Source organism: Pleurodeles waltl, chromosome 9 (genome assembly GCF_031143425.1).
Source record: "Pleurodeles waltl isolate 20211129_DDA chromosome 9, aPleWal1.hap1.20221129, whole genome shotgun sequence".
Lineage (NCBI taxonomy): Eukaryota > Metazoa > Chordata > Amphibia > Caudata > Salamandridae > Pleurodeles > Pleurodeles waltl.
In genome coordinates this window covers 1,126,906,251-1,126,924,732 of record NC_090448.1, presented here as the reverse complement: position 1 = coordinate 1,126,924,732, position 18,482 = coordinate 1,126,906,251, and the positions used below count along the sequence as shown (strand labels likewise).

The following is an 18,482-nucleotide window of genomic DNA, read 5'->3' as shown; positions in this document are numbered from 1 at the left end:
AACTTTAGGTAAGGTGTGCGATCCCACCCCCCTTGGCTTTGGCACTACTGTCAGTTTTTATTTAATTCAGTTTAAATAGCCCTTTATGCGACCAAGAGTCTATAGAAGTTGCAATTCATCCAACACCTCCCACACTCCAGCTCTAATATTTACCTGAAGTCCCCCGCAGTAAACTTGGCCTCGGCCAGCGAGAAGGCTGCTTCTCTCATCACATCCCCCATCAGCATTTTGGTCTGAAAGGAAAGACTATATTTAAATAACAGCAATTTCAACAGTAGAGTCACTTCTGGCACAGATCCCAGCACACATCAGAAACTAGTGAATAAACAATAAATAAGAAAAGGAAAGGGAAGCCAAATAACGGTGAGGACAAAAGAAAATAGTCACCCTTCCCCAACACTGCAATTCTCTAATGCTTGTCAAGTGGAAGAGTGGTACTTTTCCACATAAGACTCTTGTTTTTAGGGACATAACTGCTTTCTCCTCAGGCCAAATTCAATTTTCAGATTAGAAGCGATTCAAGTGAATAGCTTAACTTAATCTTAGTGGAGGTGGATTGTGAGATATAAATTAGACAATTCATTTTTTATATATTTGTAAGACCATTGTGATTATTTCTTTTCCATTATTGGTATCCTTATAAACCTCCGTACTTGTTCATACGTTCATACCCAAAAACAAAATGTTCAACACTCACACAGTTAACCTCCAAGATATCTGATCTATTGCATTGTTATATATCACTGATTCATAACAAAATTGTACAATCATTATATCACCTGGTTTATAGCATATGTAAATACTGTATAAAATCGTACGGTGAGATTTTCTCCCCCTTTAGTTTAAAAGCTATATCAGCATCTAGTCAATGCCGCACATTCACCGATGTAAATACCAAAGGGATCCTAAATCAATTTCATTCCCTTCATAGAGATTGCATCTGGTTGAGCTCTAAAAATAAGAGGAAAAAAAAATACCCTTATACTGGTAGTGCAAGCCCCCTTATACGGCCACTGTTAAACCCATAATCTTGAAGGGGGGGTGGTTCCCTTTTATCTCACACTTATCTAGAATTTAAAAACAAGGTGATGGATGGAATGCTTGAATTAACCTCAGCCACTAGCAATCGCTTGGGCCGCATCTCAATCCACAGTTTTTTTGCCCACCCAGCCACCACAGTTTGGACCCCGCCACATTCAAATAAGTCTTGACCCTGCAGCCCATAGGAACAGTCCAGCCCATAGGAACAGTCCAGCCTGAACTGCCAGGCCAGGTCCTCCCTGGACCGGAAACAAGCATCCTGGAACCGTGTTTTCCTTTATACAGACTAGCACACTGGGCACCTAATGACCTTCAATGTTTTAAGAATCTAAAGGTTTCTTGTGTAATAAAATGTGCTGTTGCCAAGTGCAGGATCTTGGTAGTTTTTGTAACTACACACTGGCCCTTTTGCCACATATGCCTTGCAGATGGTGCAGAGGACTCTGAATTTGGCCCACTTAGTGGGACCCAACATAGCACTTCAAGGTGGTTTGGTTTCTTATGTTCACATGCTCCAGTTCAAGCCTCCTCTGGCCACTTGAATTTGAAGTCTTTGGAGTCCTTTGATGGCCTTCCTTGTGAGTCTAGTGTAAACCATGTTGCAGTAGCCCCACTGTGTCATACCCTAAGCTTTTGTTAATATCACCTAATGATCAGTACAGAAGAGCGGAAGGATTATATAGAAAAGGTAGGGCTGCAAACTGATGCCTTGGAACACAGTAACTTGGGGGGACAAGGGCATTTCATAATCAATTGTGACTCTTTGGGTCGGAGCTTTCAGTGACATGTTTGGTGGTGTTGCAACGCTACAGGAAAGATTGTTAAAATTGACATCTGTTCCATCCAGCATAAGGAGCCTAGTTTCCAGCTCTTTCAGGCATAGGAAACTTTACGCCAAACAGGTTGTGATGTTAGATTTACTTGCTGGCATACTTTTCAACTAGAAATGAATTTGAAATTATGAGCATAATGTCAAACATGAATGATGCTCAACTGAAAGACAGGTTTGGATTTAGTTTTAGCTTGCCTACATCGCAAAAGTAACATTTACAGAATTGTTTTAACATCGGGTGCACAAAAAGGCAAAGCAACATCTGTGTGGCTTAACATGCATGGCAAAATTTGGCCACAATATCAGGATATTCACAACAAATACGTATGACTAAGATATAATCCACAATGAGATTCAGTGAGATTGTTTTCACATTCTCCCTTCAAGTCCTCTTTCCTTTTTATGCGCCATAGCACCAAAAGACAATTTCAAGGGTGATTTGTTTGCGCTATATAAGAATAAATAACATAACATATTTGCTTCCCATTTTTAAATCCTAACGATTTTAATCATTTACCAAAGTCAAACACAAAATCACTAAATGTCATGTTTTGTACTATGTTGATCCAGCTCTGACCAAAGTGTAAACTTCATACTTCAACAATGCATCTTCTGACAGGTTAGGCTGCTGAAGACGGGCTTGCTTCAGTCAATCACGGACCATCTAGAAACAACATCTTCGTTGCTGTCCATTCTGAAGTCAGCCTTGTCTCAATCAGTCATGGACTACCTACAGACAACAGCTTTGTTGTTGTCAACACTGGAGTTCTCTATCAACAAGCAAAAATCCCATGTGAGCCAGTGCTGAGGATGCCCTTTATTAGGCAATGGCTTTGAAAGCCATTCCGCCCCTGCAATGAGTCCAGAACATTTAGGGTATCCTTCCGATGTTTCGGGCTCATGTCTTCGTTCTGCCCCACAAGATTTTACAACATCTTGGTCTCAAAGCCTCGTGCATCCTGCTGGAGCCCAGTGCCTAGTGGCACAAGCAGGCTCTCCAGTGGAACCTTTACCTTCAATGGGCTTTGCACTGAAAGCGACACTCAGACAGCATCCGCATCTTGGATGAAGCAACTCAGGATCTTCTGAAGTGGATGGCAGAAGCCAAACTGATTTGCGGCAAACCATTTTCCTTATCCCATCCAGAGCTCATGGTGGTAAGAAGCCTCATCTCCAGGCTGGTTGGGCCATCCAGGTTAGGTCCAGACAGTGGTGGGGGGGGGGGGGGGGGGGGGGGGGGGAATCATGTCTCAACTGGAGCAAAAACACATCAGCCTCCTTGAGTCGCGTGCCACCTGGCTGGCCTCAAAGACCTTCTTGCCTTCTATTAAGGTCTGTTGAGGTTTTCAGGTTCTGACAGGCCAGAAAGCAGGGCAGCATGGAGTTCTTGTTACTTTGCTTTGAGGGACTGAGGCTCTGGCACTGGCTGGATCTTCAAGGGATAGCCATGATAGTCAATCACCAAAAGAAGTCTCACAAGATGAGAACAAGCAAGGTCAGCAGGTGTCATCTTGCTGACCACAAGTGGCACCTGCACCCAGAGGTAGTTCATGACCATCTTTGCCCAGTGGGGCCTGCCCTGCCTAGATTTTTTCATTACTCTAGAGAATGCTCAGTGTCATGGCTTTTGGACACTGGAACTTCCACCCCTTTTCACCACTCTAGGGATACACCTCCAGCTTCAGTGGAGCTCCAGCCTCCTCAGTGCGTCTCCACCTCAGCTGCTGATTTCTTGAGCACTGAAGGTCGGAAGCAACAGGGCCCAAATCATCTTGACAACCCTCGATTGGGCCTAGACAGTTTGGTACTCCTATCTGCTCAATAGATTCTACATCAGAACATCCATGGTCTTCACCTCCATGTGTGGAGATCGAGGGGAACAAGCCGAGTGAGTTTTTTTTCAGTCGATGGAAGTGGTAACTGATTCTGCTGGCACACTGCCCTTGCACCACGACCATCAAATCTGGCCACTAGGTTAAGTTTGTGGGCTGGGGCGACGACCTATACATCAACCCACTTCAGGCTAAGTCTGATTTGCTTGATTTGTTTTGTACTTGGTCCCAGTAAAATATTGCTGTCAGAACTGTTAATTGTCCCTGGTCTGGTTTTTCTATGCTCGACTAATCCTCTTTATTCAAGTCACCTTTGTGAAGCGCTTTTTTTAAAGGGTTCATACATATGGATATGTTTCTGCCTGCACCTTTCATTATGATGCACAGGGGTGTGGGATTCCTACAACCCAGCTTCCAGGACATAGTATTTGGGGTCAAGGACAACAAGTTTTCATGTTTATTTTGTCCTTGGGCCAAGTAGGCCCAACCCCCTGCAGCACAAACCATTTGGCATTTGAACTTGTATATATGGTTCATTAATGAAAAGCCTTTATTATTAGCATGAAAACTCTAAGGACTTTTTGTAAACTTTGGATGCACTGCTGACAGTGGTCCCAGTATAAAAATGTCTACAAACGTTTGCAAAGTTTAACAATATGAGGCTAGGTATAATGCTCCCAGAATGCTCTCCGATTAGATGCAAATATTTGCAGAGGTTTGAACGCAAAAATGATAAGTCTATGCTTTCAAATGAAATGTTCATTAAATGACAATAGGAAAAAATGTTTTGCTAAAGTACTGTGAAAGTTGAGATACCATTTATTTGAAGCATCATCTACTAAAATGTGTTGATGCATACTAGTATTCCCAAAGAATATTCATAATGGAATATCAGTGCTACCAGTTTCAACAACATTCTGGAAAACATGAAAATAAACAGGCATTGGCTAAGTCAATAGGTCTGACATTGGTGGTCAGTGTTTTGGTTCTGTCGATGCATGTCTTGTTTTGACATGTTTTTTATAAACTTGACAAGGCTGTTAGAAATGGGGTCTTTAATTAGTAGAGGTATACACCCTTTCCCAAACAGGGACCACAATCCTAGTTAGGGTAAGTCACAACACAATCCAAATTATCCTGTGGCCACCCTCTGGTAGCTTGGCCTGAGCAGTCAGGTTCAACTTAGAAGGCAATGTATAAATTGTCTTTGAAATAAATCATACAGTAACACAGTGACAACACCACAAAAATGCACACACAGGTTTAGAAAAATAGATATTTATCTGAATAAAATAAGATCAAAAGGACAAAGATCCATTAAGCACAAGTTGAAATATCACTTTTAAAAAGGTTTAAAAGAGTCTCAATCCTTACTAATCAACAGTTGTTTCTTTGTTGCAAAAAGTACCTGGGATGGGTCGAAAATAACAACCCACAGAGACCGCAGAGGAGGAGATGAGTGGCAAAATACGGTGTTACGTTGGATTTTCCTACACAGCACAGATGATGCATCGTTTCTTTCCACGCTGCAAGGGGTTGCGTCATTTTTCAGGGGCGCAGTCTTGGTTCCTCACTGCGACGCAGGCATATTCTGACACCCAGGGACGATGCGTCGAAAATCTTTGACGTGCTCGAAGAAGGAGCAGGCGCTGTGTAGATCCAGTAGGAAATGTGTCGAATTTTCCATTGCAAGGCAGGCGCTGCATCGAATTTCCAGTCGGGAAGTCGTGTTGCGTCCTTCCAGTCGGCGGTGCAGCGATTTCTCAGGCCACAATGAAGACTTTACTACTATTTCTGCAGGCATTGCGTCGATTTTCAATGCACGAGGATTTTCTTGACGAGGTGAAGTCTTTGTTGGCCCCGAGACTTCAGAAACAGGAGGCAATCTCAATCCAAGCCCTTGGAGAGCACTTCAGGAGGAAGGAAGAGTCCTTCCAGCGATCAGAGGGCAGCAGGGCAACAAGCAGGGCAGCAGTCGTTCTCAACAAAGCAGCCAGATGAGTTCTTTGAGCAGCCAGGCAGTTCCTCTGACAGAGTGCAGCTGTAGGTCCATAAGTGTCTGATCTGGTGGGGACAGAGATCCAGTTTATATACCCAAAATGCCTTTGAAATGGGGGACCTTCAAGAGTGGTTTTGAAATGCACAAGTTGCCCTTTCAGCCCAGTCCTGTCTGCCAGGATCCCTGTGAGTCCTTTGTGCGAGGGCAGGCCACTGGCCTTTGAATTGTAAGTGTGAACCTCTCCACCCTTCCTGCCCAGAGAGACCCATTCGGTATGTAGATTAATGCAGGTGTGACTGAATGTCCTGTGTTTATGGTTGTCTGGGTGAAATGCACAAGGGGAGCTGTCAACCAGCATGGACCAGACGTGGATTGGAGACAGGCTGTAAGGCACAGATGGCAGTAAGTGCAGAGAAAAGCCCACTTTCTAAAAGTGGCATTTCTAAAATAGTAATATTAAATCCAACTTCACCAGTAAGCAGGATGTTCTATTACCAGTCTGGCAATACCAAACAAAACATGGCAACTCCTTCCAGATCAGAATCTATCATTTAAGAGTATATGAGGGGAGTTCTAATGCTAGTCTAAGAGAGGAGCAGGCCTCACAGTAGTGGAAAACGAATTTAGGAGTTCCTCCACTACCAGGACATGTAAAACACGTAAGTACATGTCATGCCTTTCACCAACATAGCGCCCTCCACTATGGGTGCCATATGTAGAAAAAGGAGAGTTTAAGGCTTGGCAAGTGGCTTTAAATGCCAAGTAGAAGTGGCAGTGAAACTGTACACACAGGGTTTGCAATGGCAGGCCTGAGACATGGTTAAGGGGCTCTTTGTGGGATGGCACAATCAGTGCGGCAGGCCCACTAGTAGCATTTAATTGACAGGCCCTGGGCACATGTAGTGCATTTTACTAGGGACTTACAGGTAAACTAAATATGCCAATTGGGTAGGAACCGATGTTACCATGTTTAGGGGAGAGAGCATATGCTCCTTAGCACCGGGCAGCAGTGGTAAAATGCACAGAGTCCTAAAACCAGCAAAAACAGTGTCAGAAAAATGGAAGGAGACTTGAAAAAAGTTGGAGGGATGACCACCAAAAGGCTGTCATTTCTAACACAGGCGCTCACCATTATAACAAAAATTGGCAAAAATCAATATTAATTTTTGGTCTCAAAATGCACATTTTGCCACAATAGTCTCTAACACTGAGCAAAACTACTTTGTGTGCCAATATGCTCCTTGTGAAAGCAGAATGCTGCCAGTCTCAGTGAAGCCAGTGTGTTGATAGAGAGAGGGAGACAGAATTTCATTAAAAACAAAAAGGTCTTGATTAATGCAAGACCTAATTAGGGACCCAATCCTGACAAAGTCACAAAAGTGCACCAATGGTGCACGCCCTTGCATTAGGGCACAGTTACAGCTTTCATGAATTCAAAATAATTTACAGAAGTAGGCTAGGAAATCATATTCCTAGAAAGCATTTGTGAACTGCGTTTTAGCACAAGCAAACTGATTTGTAGATTAACTCATGAGAAAATCTGTTGAGCGTTCACAGGTTCACTTTCCCCCTCCATCCGCTTTTTCCCCCAACAGTGGAATAAGTTGCATTTCTGCCCTTGTCAGGAGTACATTTCCAACCTTCCTCAGTATGGGAAAATATTAAATAGGAGCTGGTGCAACCGCCTAAAACATGGAAGTTAGTATGTTGGTACAGACTCCAAAGAACATTCCAACCCTGGACCTATTGCTTAAAGCTACCTCATGTCCCTGTATGTAGATCTGTGGAAAGGTGACAAAATGCAGGAATTGATGGAATTCAAACCCTACTACAGTACGAGCCCTGGCATAGTCAGAGAGGCTATTATCAGAGCTCTTATATCTTGAGATTGCTGCCATAATTTATCGCTGCACTGTTGGCACCAAAGGGACAAGTAGATCTTTTTATAGGACAAATAGACTTTATTTTTAATTTATATTCCACATGCAGCGAGGCCTTAATGTGGTTCTTAGCTTTTGGGTCTGCATGCAATTAAGACCATGCACAGTTGTCCCATCAGACTGCTGACTCTTAAAATCGCGTTCCTTGTTGCAGTCACTTTGGCACATCACTAGGACTAAGGCACCCTTGCTCCCAAAGGAGCTCTTGCCCTTCCATGTGAAGCAGTCCATCATGCTTCCTGCTTTTATCTCTCTCCCACATACCTCTGGCGGGTGGGTGGTCAACTAACTCTTTATTGGATTTGCCAATGATAAAAAAGAATGGCAGTTCAGAAATGGACCTTGTCTAAATTGATTATTCTACGTATCAAATTGAGTTACGCCTTAACCAAGAAGAAGCTACCAGAGGGCCTACAGGTTCACTCTACCAAGGTGAAGGCTGCGACTACGGCATTGACTAGGGTTCTTTATGTGTTGGACATCTGTCAAGCCACCAAATGGGATTGTGAATATATTTTTAACAATACTGGACAAAACCAAACATATCTTTATGTACCTCAAAATGGAATACTGAATTGAAAATGTTCAATCTTTATAAAAAAGCATAGTTTATTTTTCAAATACTTTTATTGCAGGGTACTGAACAGGATTTACACATGATCCAGCTTACAAATAACAGAACTAGCTGCAGGTACTTACAAATAACATAGCAACTGTCCGAGAAAGGAAAGGAAAGATGCTTGCTACGCCCTAAAACTGGAAAAAAATGATCTGGTCATTTTAGTGCTCTGTAGAAATGTGGGAAGCAGATTTATTGGCCACCAGGAATAGACACACTTCCCTTTCAGTCAAAGGACACCTTCTCTTCAAATGCTACTGGGTGAGTGCAAGGGCCTGTCCCTCCCTCAGTGTCATACGTGCTGCCCTTATGTGCCAAGGCCCCAGGCTCTTATACAGCAAGAGATTGGTGGAGATAAAAGAAACCAAATCAGACAAAGTTTCGTCTTTAGACAAACCTGGGGTGGGGTGGAGAGCAACATGGAGAGTGCGGGGGTTGATGTAAGGGGTGCAGCAGATGCAGGGGAGAGCAAGAAAACATATGCACTCTCAATTAGTGCTCAAAGCAAAAAGGAAAAAGTAGTCCCCTAATATGAGTTGTGGAGGCACAAAAGTGAAAAGAACGATAAGCTATGCTCCTGTAGAGGGTCAAACACAAGAAGAGAAAGGAAAGCCATCAAAAACGCAAGCAAATCAGATAAACAAAATAAGCAACAGGCTGACCTAAAGCCCACTCTAAGTATTACCACTATACAAATAGGTATTGGACAAAAGTCCGCTAAAAGCTGTTTAAAGGTGAAACCTAAAGAAAAACATGTTTCCACTTCATCTTTGATGTTGTAAAGCGAACTAGATCTCACTAAATGATGTGTTGATGGACTTACCTGAACAAACAAGCTATTTGATCTCTGCAGTGTAGATACCTCACCTGCTCCTTGGCAGGTAGTGATTCAGTTACTAGCGTTAGGGCACTGGAACCCTGGAGCTCTAACCTGGGCACTCAGGCACCCAAACCCTTTCTATTTCACAGGCATACTTTGTATGCTGAAATGTCTTTTGGAATATAACCTGGTTTCTGCCAGAGATGTGACCACAGATTAGATGTGGCCAGTTATCCAATCTAATGTATTCAGTGAACTAACTTTTGCCTTTCTTTGACCTGATCGGTGACACATTGCGAGTTTAGTTTGTCTGATGTGGATGTCACTTTTTTAATTTTGAAATGCAGATTGGCAAACTACCACTAAAGTACTTACTCCCCCCTCGTTTTCCATGTCTCCCCCATTGTACCAAGATCTCCACACTCCAAGTACAAACCTCAGCTTGTATTTTACCTCCTGCCTGCAGGTCACAAGTGTTCAATTGCTACAAACAGTCCTCTCTGAATACCCCCAAAACAAAAACTTCTGTCTGCTGAACTAAACTGCCTATAGGTCTGTTCAAGGAATGTTTCCACCCAAACAGCTTTATTCCAACTTCTGTTTTTTTGGCACAGCATAATTTCTCAGTCCATTCACAGTTTATTTCCTGTTCCCCTTTTAGGTTTTAGTCATTAATGTTTCATTTATTCTTCTGTCGTCAAATCCTTAGTTGAGTAGTATACATTCTAAATGCTCTGGGACTCATGAATCAACAGCAACAAAAAAAAGCCTATATCAGAGACAAAGAATTCAGATCTTCATCCTTACTTAGGCTCTAGGTAAGAGTTTGTACTCAAAGACCTACAGGGTCGTCTAAACCTGGGTCTTAGTGATAAAACAGGTGTAAATACATTTTGTGACCATTTAAGTACTGGTGCGGACTAAAAGTATGGGATATGTTCCTAATTAATAAACACCTGCTTACGGTTCTAAATAATTTTGAACACTACAGATATCAGTTCCCTTAAGTTAGACACACTAGGCCTCCCTCCATTTTGAGTTCCAAATGTGACTGTTTTGCAAGAGTAGACTGGCTACACCTTTCTCTCTCGACTTAGGAATCAGATTTGCTAGGACGGTCTCTTAGAACCTTCTCTCATACTTGGAAGCAGATCCATATTTCCTTGAGTTCTCACATGCTTTATCAACTGATTTCTGTATTTAACTGAGTCTTATGCTAATTCTCTACTGAATTACTTAGGGCCTCATTTAGATATTGGCAGGTGGGTTACTCCGTCACAACGGTGATCGATGCCAGTCTGCCGAAATCTAAATCCTACAGGAAATAATGGGATTTAGATGGGATGGTAACCCCTCCACCAAACTCTAAATCAGGGCCTTAGTACTTGGACTTCTATAATGCTTTCATATTTGAATAAACCTTTAGGGTTTCTACTATTATATGTCTCAAGAAGGCTTATTTAACTGACTAGGCTACTTGTTTTGCTGACAATTTTGATTCTTTTAGGTGGCACATTACCTTATCTGTTCTTGAGGATAACACACCACCCCATCCAACATAACGCTTTATTTTCATTTTATCAGATTATTAAAGTTAGCGTTCACAGGAGCAAGATGCAAGCTACACTCACTGCCATTTTACCAGGCACTGACAATCAGCTTTTAGCATGTGCTAACTGCAAGACGTTATGGAAGGAATAATAAAAACGTTTCTTGCAACTTTAAACCCCATTTTTTAACCCATGTGCCAACCATCTTCAAAAATCCTTCAAAGTTTAGAGCAAATGTTATTTACAATCAAGATTTCCTGCAACCTATAAGTACACACAAACGTAAATGTTTAATCGCTTTATATACTCTTCACTTCCACAGGTATTATGAACTTGTCTCAGCTGATCAGCAAACAAAATAATGAGGTGTGAAGAGACCCCAAGGAGACATGTAGGCACTACATACAACATGCACACAAAGATACGTGGCGTAAAACAAAGTCTCCCCTTGTTAAGTGTGCTTTTACTGCCTGTTCAGCACTCTCTCATTCTGGAAACAGCAGACACTTGGACAAGTGCTGAAACTCAAACCACTGGTAAAAGTAGTGCCAATCAATAACATAATTCATTAGCAATATACTATAAGAAGTGACAGACTTAGGTTTAACTAACCAGCTCTCTAGGCCCGAAACAACATTCAGGAAAACCCGTGGAGGTAAAATAACATTTGAGGGACAACTGTCAAAACGATTGACTACATTGTGTCTTGCTGGCTGTTCAAGAGTGGAAGGATCTCAAAAGGTCACCACCAGTAATGAAGAAACTGTAAAGCCGAGGCAGAAATAAATCAATCCAGCAACATTTGAATTTAGAGGAGCAAATTCATATTTTAGGTCTGATCATTCCCTCTAGGATTAGGACCATCCAATTTGGATTTTCAGGGGTGGGCATAACGATCACTTTCCATTAGGCACATGTGGATTTACCTATTGAAAGATTCTTATTTGCCACTAACATTCAATGGACTGAGTGCCAGGTCTTCACAACTGCCTGGCAGGTAGGATCTCTGAAGAGGTTACATAGTAGTCACTGCTGGCAATAAACCATCTTATAAATGTCCCTAATACAGGATTTGACCAAATACTCAAAGTGAACTTGATGCAAGTCTTTCGCAAAACATAAGTAGTTTAAGACAACACTCGGACTTTCTGTACTTGTGACTGACAGAGACAAGACACATTTCCTTTGGTCTTAGCAACTGAGTAACTGGAAAGAGAGATGACTGAGTCATAAAGTGCAACAATGACTTCAGTGATTGAAAATGACTTCCAGCCACATATGCTCGGCTGAACTTCCCATCTGCAAAAAGATCCCTGCTTTTTAACATCATTTGAGCATTTTAACAACATCATTATTGGTGCTCTACTTGTTACACCTATTTTTTTTAGTTTTGTTTATTTACTCCTGCTGTGTTATGCATTTACTACCCTTCATGGCTAAAGATATCTCCTTCTGCTACTAATGAAGCAGAAACTTCCAGTTACCCAAAACTTCCAGCCGGCTTCATGCTGTGACGTAGAGTTTAACAGGACTCCTAAGCAGAAAGATATGTAGCGTTTGAACTACGTTTATAATTTAGGAATTTAAATGTCTGTCTCTGCCACACTTTCCTACAATCTAGGATGAAGAGGTTGCCAATGAGGACATTTCTCTTCTTAGAATTCCTGGTGCAGTCCCACGCATCATCATTCTAATGCCCATGTGAACAATCTCTTATTGCGTTATACGTTTTGCATGTCTTAAGAGCTGGACACTATTGCCTCTCTGGTGATATAAACAGTGATAACATGATGCTTTGTTTTCTGCTGATCCAACCTCTACGCGTCCTAAAATCCCGTTTCTTGGTGTAAAGCCTCATCATGCTGTGGAGGTAATTCGAGACCCTGGTGCCAGATAGGTTTTCCTTGATCACTGTGCTGTCTAGATCCCTTAATTTCTTTAACTTGCCCTCAAGTAGGAGCCCTGTGATATAGCTTTGTGTCCTTCTCAAACTTAATCACTATGGGCCTGGTTTAGATCTTGGCAGAGGGGAATACTCTGTCACAAACGTGGGGGATATCCTGTCTGCCGTATTATAATCCCATTATATCCTATTGAGATCGTAATACGGGGGACAGGATATCCATAACGTTTGTGACGGAGTATTCCATCCTCCATGATCTAAACCAGGCCCTATGTCTTCAAACGTCTTGTCACCTAAATTGCACTGATGAGAACCAGGGCACACAACTTTCTCCTTATGTTTCTCAGAATGAAACCCAGTTTACCAAAACTGCAATCATCCAAAGGTTGACTGACTTGCTTAGGAACCTCATGTGATGAACAGTGACAAACGCTTTACAGACTTATTGAAGCCAAAGTGTTTCACATCCACTGCTATGCCCGTAAAGGGTGTTGAACAGGAGGCACTAATATTAATAGATGTAGATGGCGAGAGAAAGAATGTTCTTTGATTCTTGGGTAGTTTGTAGCATATCAATGATATCAGCATGCACTCAGAAGAGAGAAATTAAAGCTCCACCTAGAAGCAACCTATTATTACCTCTAAAAAGCACAGACAGGAGACTTACTGTGCTGGAAAAAAATGATATGATATATTTCCCCCCCATTTACATCACTTATCCCTTGTTCAATACAACTCTTTTGGATTACTAGGCTCCAACAGGCCCATGTTGTTGGTTAGGATTGCCTTACAATGCATGAGAAAGCTATCAATGCCCTTTATTTTTTTATTAAAAATGTTTGCCAGCGTTCTCTATAATCATGGCATTACTGACCTTTGCTAAAGAAGAGTCTGAGAGAGTCAAAGATTGATTGGCTGATACAACCATCAAGCATTCAAATAGGTGAAATAAGAAAAACAGCTGGCTTTACCTCAATGATTTTCTTTAGGATTTGCCTGAAGCGAAGTGTGAGAGCATCAGATTTTTTCTTAAGGAGGTTGCGGCCAGTCTGAGCACCTTTTAAACGAGCCTTCATGATGGTCTGTGCCCTGTTGGAAAAGAGAAAAAGAAAAAGTATGCTTATAATTTAGTCAACATTTTTCCCCAAAGATTAGATGGCAACTCTGCTTTACACCTACAGCTCAGGACGAAGGAGTAAAATCACACTGGGGATGGGGCACAATGGATCATTCACTGTCCCTCATGTGACCCAAGAGTTAAAACCAAAACAATACAGTTTCTCTCAGTGCTTTGTATTTACTATCATATCTGGGAGCAGATAGCTTTCAAGATGGAACAAGCATTGCCAGTACACCAGAAAGATGCAACACTCACATAGCCTCTCAAATCAGTTTTTTTAGTTGAGTATTTCCATTAGTGAGAAAAACCACAAAACGTATAAGTAGCCACCTTAACTCTAAGGCTCGGAAGGTGTAGTCAAGGACAACAGTTTCAGACACAACCGTGGAGCTCTGGGAAAGGTCACCTTCAGAGGACATGAACTGTTTGGAAATGTCAGATACTCGATCAGTTTACTTTTTAAAACTGCGAAGAATGTAGAGTGATCACATTGTTTTTCCATTATGGCTGACACAGTCACAACTACCTCCAGTCTAGTTATGTGCTGATCAATAATGCGCTAGCGGATGGAGGGCCAATCATCAACCGTTGTGTAGGAAAGTGCCCCTTTTGGCATGGTTACCCCACCACTTTTTGCCTGATATCTGATGCTAACTTGACTGAGTGTGTGCTGGGATCCTGCTAACCAGGTCCCAGCACCAGTGTTCTTTACTTAAACTGTACCATTGCTTCCACAATTGGCACACCTCTGGCACACAGCTAGGTCCCTTGTAAAAGATACCAGTGGTACCAAGGGCCCTGTGGTCACAGAAGGTCCTCAAGGGCTGCAGCATGTATTATGCCACCCTAGGGGACCCCTCACCAAACACATGCGCACTGCCATTGCAGACTGTGTGTGTTGGTGGGGAGTTAAAGTCAACATTGCACCCCTCGCTTGGTGCCATGCCCACAAACCACTGCCTGTGGCATAGGTAAGTCATCCCTCTAGCAGGCCTTACAGCCCTAAGGCAGGGTGCACTATACCACTGGTGAGGGCATAGCTGCATGAGCAATATGCCCCTACAGTGTCTAAGTCCATTCTTAAACCCTGTAAGTGCAGCGTAGCCATACTGTGTACATGGGCATGGAGTTTGTCATTACGAACTCCACAGCTCCATGATGGTTTCACTGGATGCTGGGAAGTTTGGGATCAAACTTCTCAGTTCAATAAACCCACACTGATGCTAGTGTTGGATTTATTGTAAAATGCACACAGAGGATTAGAGATGCCCCCTGAGGTCCACTCAACTGTCTAGTCTGTGACTGACCGGTCTATGCCTGCCTGTCTGCCACTACCAGACGAGTTTCTGACCCCATGGGGTGAGAACCTTAGTGCTCTCTGGAGTGGGGGACAAAGCCTGCTCTAGGTGGAGGTGCTTCACACCTCCCACCTGCAGGAGCAGCAACACTTGGCGATAAGCCTCAAAGACTCCTACCTTTTGTTTTGCTGCCTCAGGGCACTCCAGCTAGAGGAGATGCCCACCCCTCCCCCCAGGACTAGGCCCCACATTTGGCAGAAGGTCCGGTGGGAAAGTTAGTAAACACCAGGAGGAGTGGCTACGCCAGCTGGGGCCACCCATAGGGTGCCCAGAGCGAGGTGAACTCCTCCTGGCAGAAATCGGAATCTTGCATTGGAAGGTGATAGCCAATAGGGTTATGAATGTGCCCCTCTCCCCAAAGGGAGTGGCCACAGGAAGGGTATAGCCATCCTCGGGGTCAGTATCCACTGGCTACTGCCCTCTGTACCATCCCTATATCTAGTGCTGCTGAGGGTTTGTGTTTGGTGCCTACCTGTGCCCCCCCCCTAACCTCCTGGTGCTGATTGAAACCCCCCCCCCCCCCCCAGGTCTGTGCCCTGAAGTCGCGGGTACTTATCTGCAAGCTCCCCAGTCTCCATAGGATTCCACTGGGCACCCGACACAAACTTTGAGCTCTGCACGTGGCTGGCCCAGTGTTGCTGGTAGTGCAACCTTTGTGTCTTTCTAAACTTTGCTCTGTGGACACCCTAACCCTCAAAGTCTGGGATTGTAAGTCAAGTACGTACCTGCAACTGTGTTGATACTTTTCCTCCCCTAAACTGTTTTAACTGTGAATTCTAAACAAAGGGCATTCGATACTTGAAAGTGATGCATTTGTGAAACCATACTTACCAGCAACAAAGATCTTTTGGGTACTAGAGCTAAAGTAACAAAATATATTTATAGATACATAAACATTGGCACGGAGTTAGTCATTTAGTGTGTGCCTCATTTCTTGACTGTGTACAACTAATGCTTAACACTACCCACTGATAAGCCGAACTGCTCGACCACAGTACAACAAAAGAAAGCATTAATATTATCTTCTTTAGCCTCTGTAAAGCCCCTGGGAATCCACTGGACTCTGTGCACACTATACCTTACTTTGGTATAATATATACAGAGCCAGCTTCCTACATGTTGGACACAAGAACAGAGGAGAGCCCTTCAAATTTGAACCTGGTCACTTACAGGGAAACAGGGAAAATTGTTGGGGGTCGCTACACTACAAAAAGCTGCAACCAAATCACTTTGGAAAGCTGCAGGAGTGGGTCCCAAGTCCAAGGAAATTACACTGGGTGAAGTGAAAACTGTCAGAAAACAACCAATGCACCTCCTTTGGCCCAATCTAGTAATACTAATGTTTGAATCCTCTAAAAGAATCTTCAGCAGTTATGTTATGGAAACAATAAAACTGGAGCATGCATTACTAGAAATAATAACCAATACCTATTGATATAACACTCATCACATACCAAACATTGTAGATACTTGAAAAATTAAGCAATATTGCCTGCTACACAGAGTGTAAGCAACTACTAACTATGTGTCACACTTGGTGGGAATGAGCCTAAGCCCAGAGAACGTAGTAAGAGGGGCATGCAATTAACAACTTTTGGTGACATCCAGCATGTGAGTGATGAGGTTTTTTTTTTTTTTTTTTTTAGTAATTGTCCATCACAACCTCAGCAGCTACCGACAGATAAACGAGACAATCATCACCATCTGCATTATATCCCTGCTTCAGACTTGGACTGTAGAGTAGTAAATACCCGCATCTTAAGCCATTTGATGAGGCAACCTTCGCATTACCCAAATGGTTCTGCTAGAAGCAAGTAGCACTCTAATCAGTGATTCATGAGTGAGGGTTTGTCTTAACAAGGAATAGAAAATTTTAGTTATTCACATTTGAGCAGTAACTCCATCCAGAACTAGGTTATCAGTGCGCAATCACAGAAGGTTTAAGAGGGTGTGGTTCACAGCAGCAAAAATATCTACACATTGGAAATTCCAATGAATTGCTTTCCTAGACATAGCTATGAAAGACACGTCATTAACTTGTGGCACATGAATCACAGAAAAGGAAGTTATGTTAATTCTCTGTAGTCATTCTAGCTACTTCTGTGCAACATATTTTGGAGTGTTCGTATGTCACATATATGCAGCTTACTACAGAATGCTCTTCTATCGTGCTTTATTAGAATGTTAACATTTGAATGCTCCTCAGGTCAGTTGCAACTGGCTATGGAGCAGTATGGAAGTTCTTGGAATGGGTCGATAATAAACGTCTTACTTTATTTTAGAATTCTCCCTCATGTCGCTATATAGAAGTACAAGTTCATATGTGAACCATCCATCTTTCATCCTTATTTGCAACATTAATACTTTGACAACTCTGCCAAATGTAAGAGGAAGACAAGTGACTGGGCTACGATAAAATCAAACTCCAGAGGCAATAATCCTACAATTCCATGGAAATCTAAACAAGTACATGTTTTACACTGTAAATATGCATTACTAAACATAAAGAATGTTACAACAGCAATTTGTTAAATATCAAATTATACCAGTCATCCTCAATTAAAAGAAACCATAATATCCAAAGCTCTGGCCTCAGCAGCGGATGGTTATTGTAAGGGGCTAGCCTGATCCATGCATCCACCAAGGTTTTCGGGAGGTGGGGTGGGAGTTTTGATTCCTATACAGCTTCATCTCTATGTAGTGCTCCTGATGGTGCTTCAGGCTCCTTTTGCAGTAGTCCGATGTTCTTTGAAGAAGAGGCATTGCGCCACTGCCTTGGTTTCCCCTGACACCCGCCACCACCATCCTGTCACATGACTCCTGTGACAGCACAAGTGCTCAGTCACCCTCATGCTCCTTCTCTGCGATAAGCACCTTCCTGCATCAATCCAATGGTCACCATGCAGTCACCATGCAGTCACTTGTCTCAGTCCCAGATTTTTGGTCTAGCAGTGGTTAGTGGGCCCCATTCCCACCCTCAATATTATCATTATTTATTTTATGCATTTATTTATTGGTATTGCTAGAGTAGTGACCTAGCCATGTGGGTAATGGATCATTTTGCAGATAACAAGATCCATCAGTTAAATCAGGTAAAGTCACATTCCAGTATAACCACTACACCCTAGGCATATTACAACAGAGGGGCCAGCAACAGTCTGGTTGGAAGATGTATACTGAACAGGCAGATTTCAAGCCTTTTCTGAAGGAAAGAGTTTTCCACTATAAGACTTTATCATCTAGGGGTTGGAAGGAAAATGTGAGGTTTAAGTCTTACTTGGTTTGTTTTTTTGTTATTTCCAATAGAAGAGAAAATGTATCCCTTAGGATTCTTCCCCTCACATGATGTATAGTTTGCCCTTTAGATTGGACTAGTACCCTAAGTGTTAGAAATGGCGTCTCTTGTTGGCAGTGGTTTGGGTCCCTCACTCAAGTCACAGTACGGGAGTCATACAACTAAGATAACCA

At 42.6% G+C, this 18,482-nt stretch overlaps 1 protein-coding gene across 1 annotated transcript in view; it reads right to left on the bottom strand.

Moving 5' to 3' along the window:
- ATP6V1D (ATPase H+ transporting V1 subunit D) overlaps positions 1-18,482 on the bottom strand; it is a 128,425-nt gene that overhangs the window by 86,202 nt on the left and 23,741 nt on the right. The window contains exons 2-3 of the mRNA XM_069208879.1: positions 13,508-13,625; positions 154-233 (exon numbers count right to left, since the gene is read on the bottom strand). Of these exons, the coding sequence (XP_069064980.1) occupies positions 154-233; positions 13,508-13,625 (198 nt within the window). The remainder of the gene's footprint in view (positions 1-153; positions 234-13,507; positions 13,626-18,482) is intronic.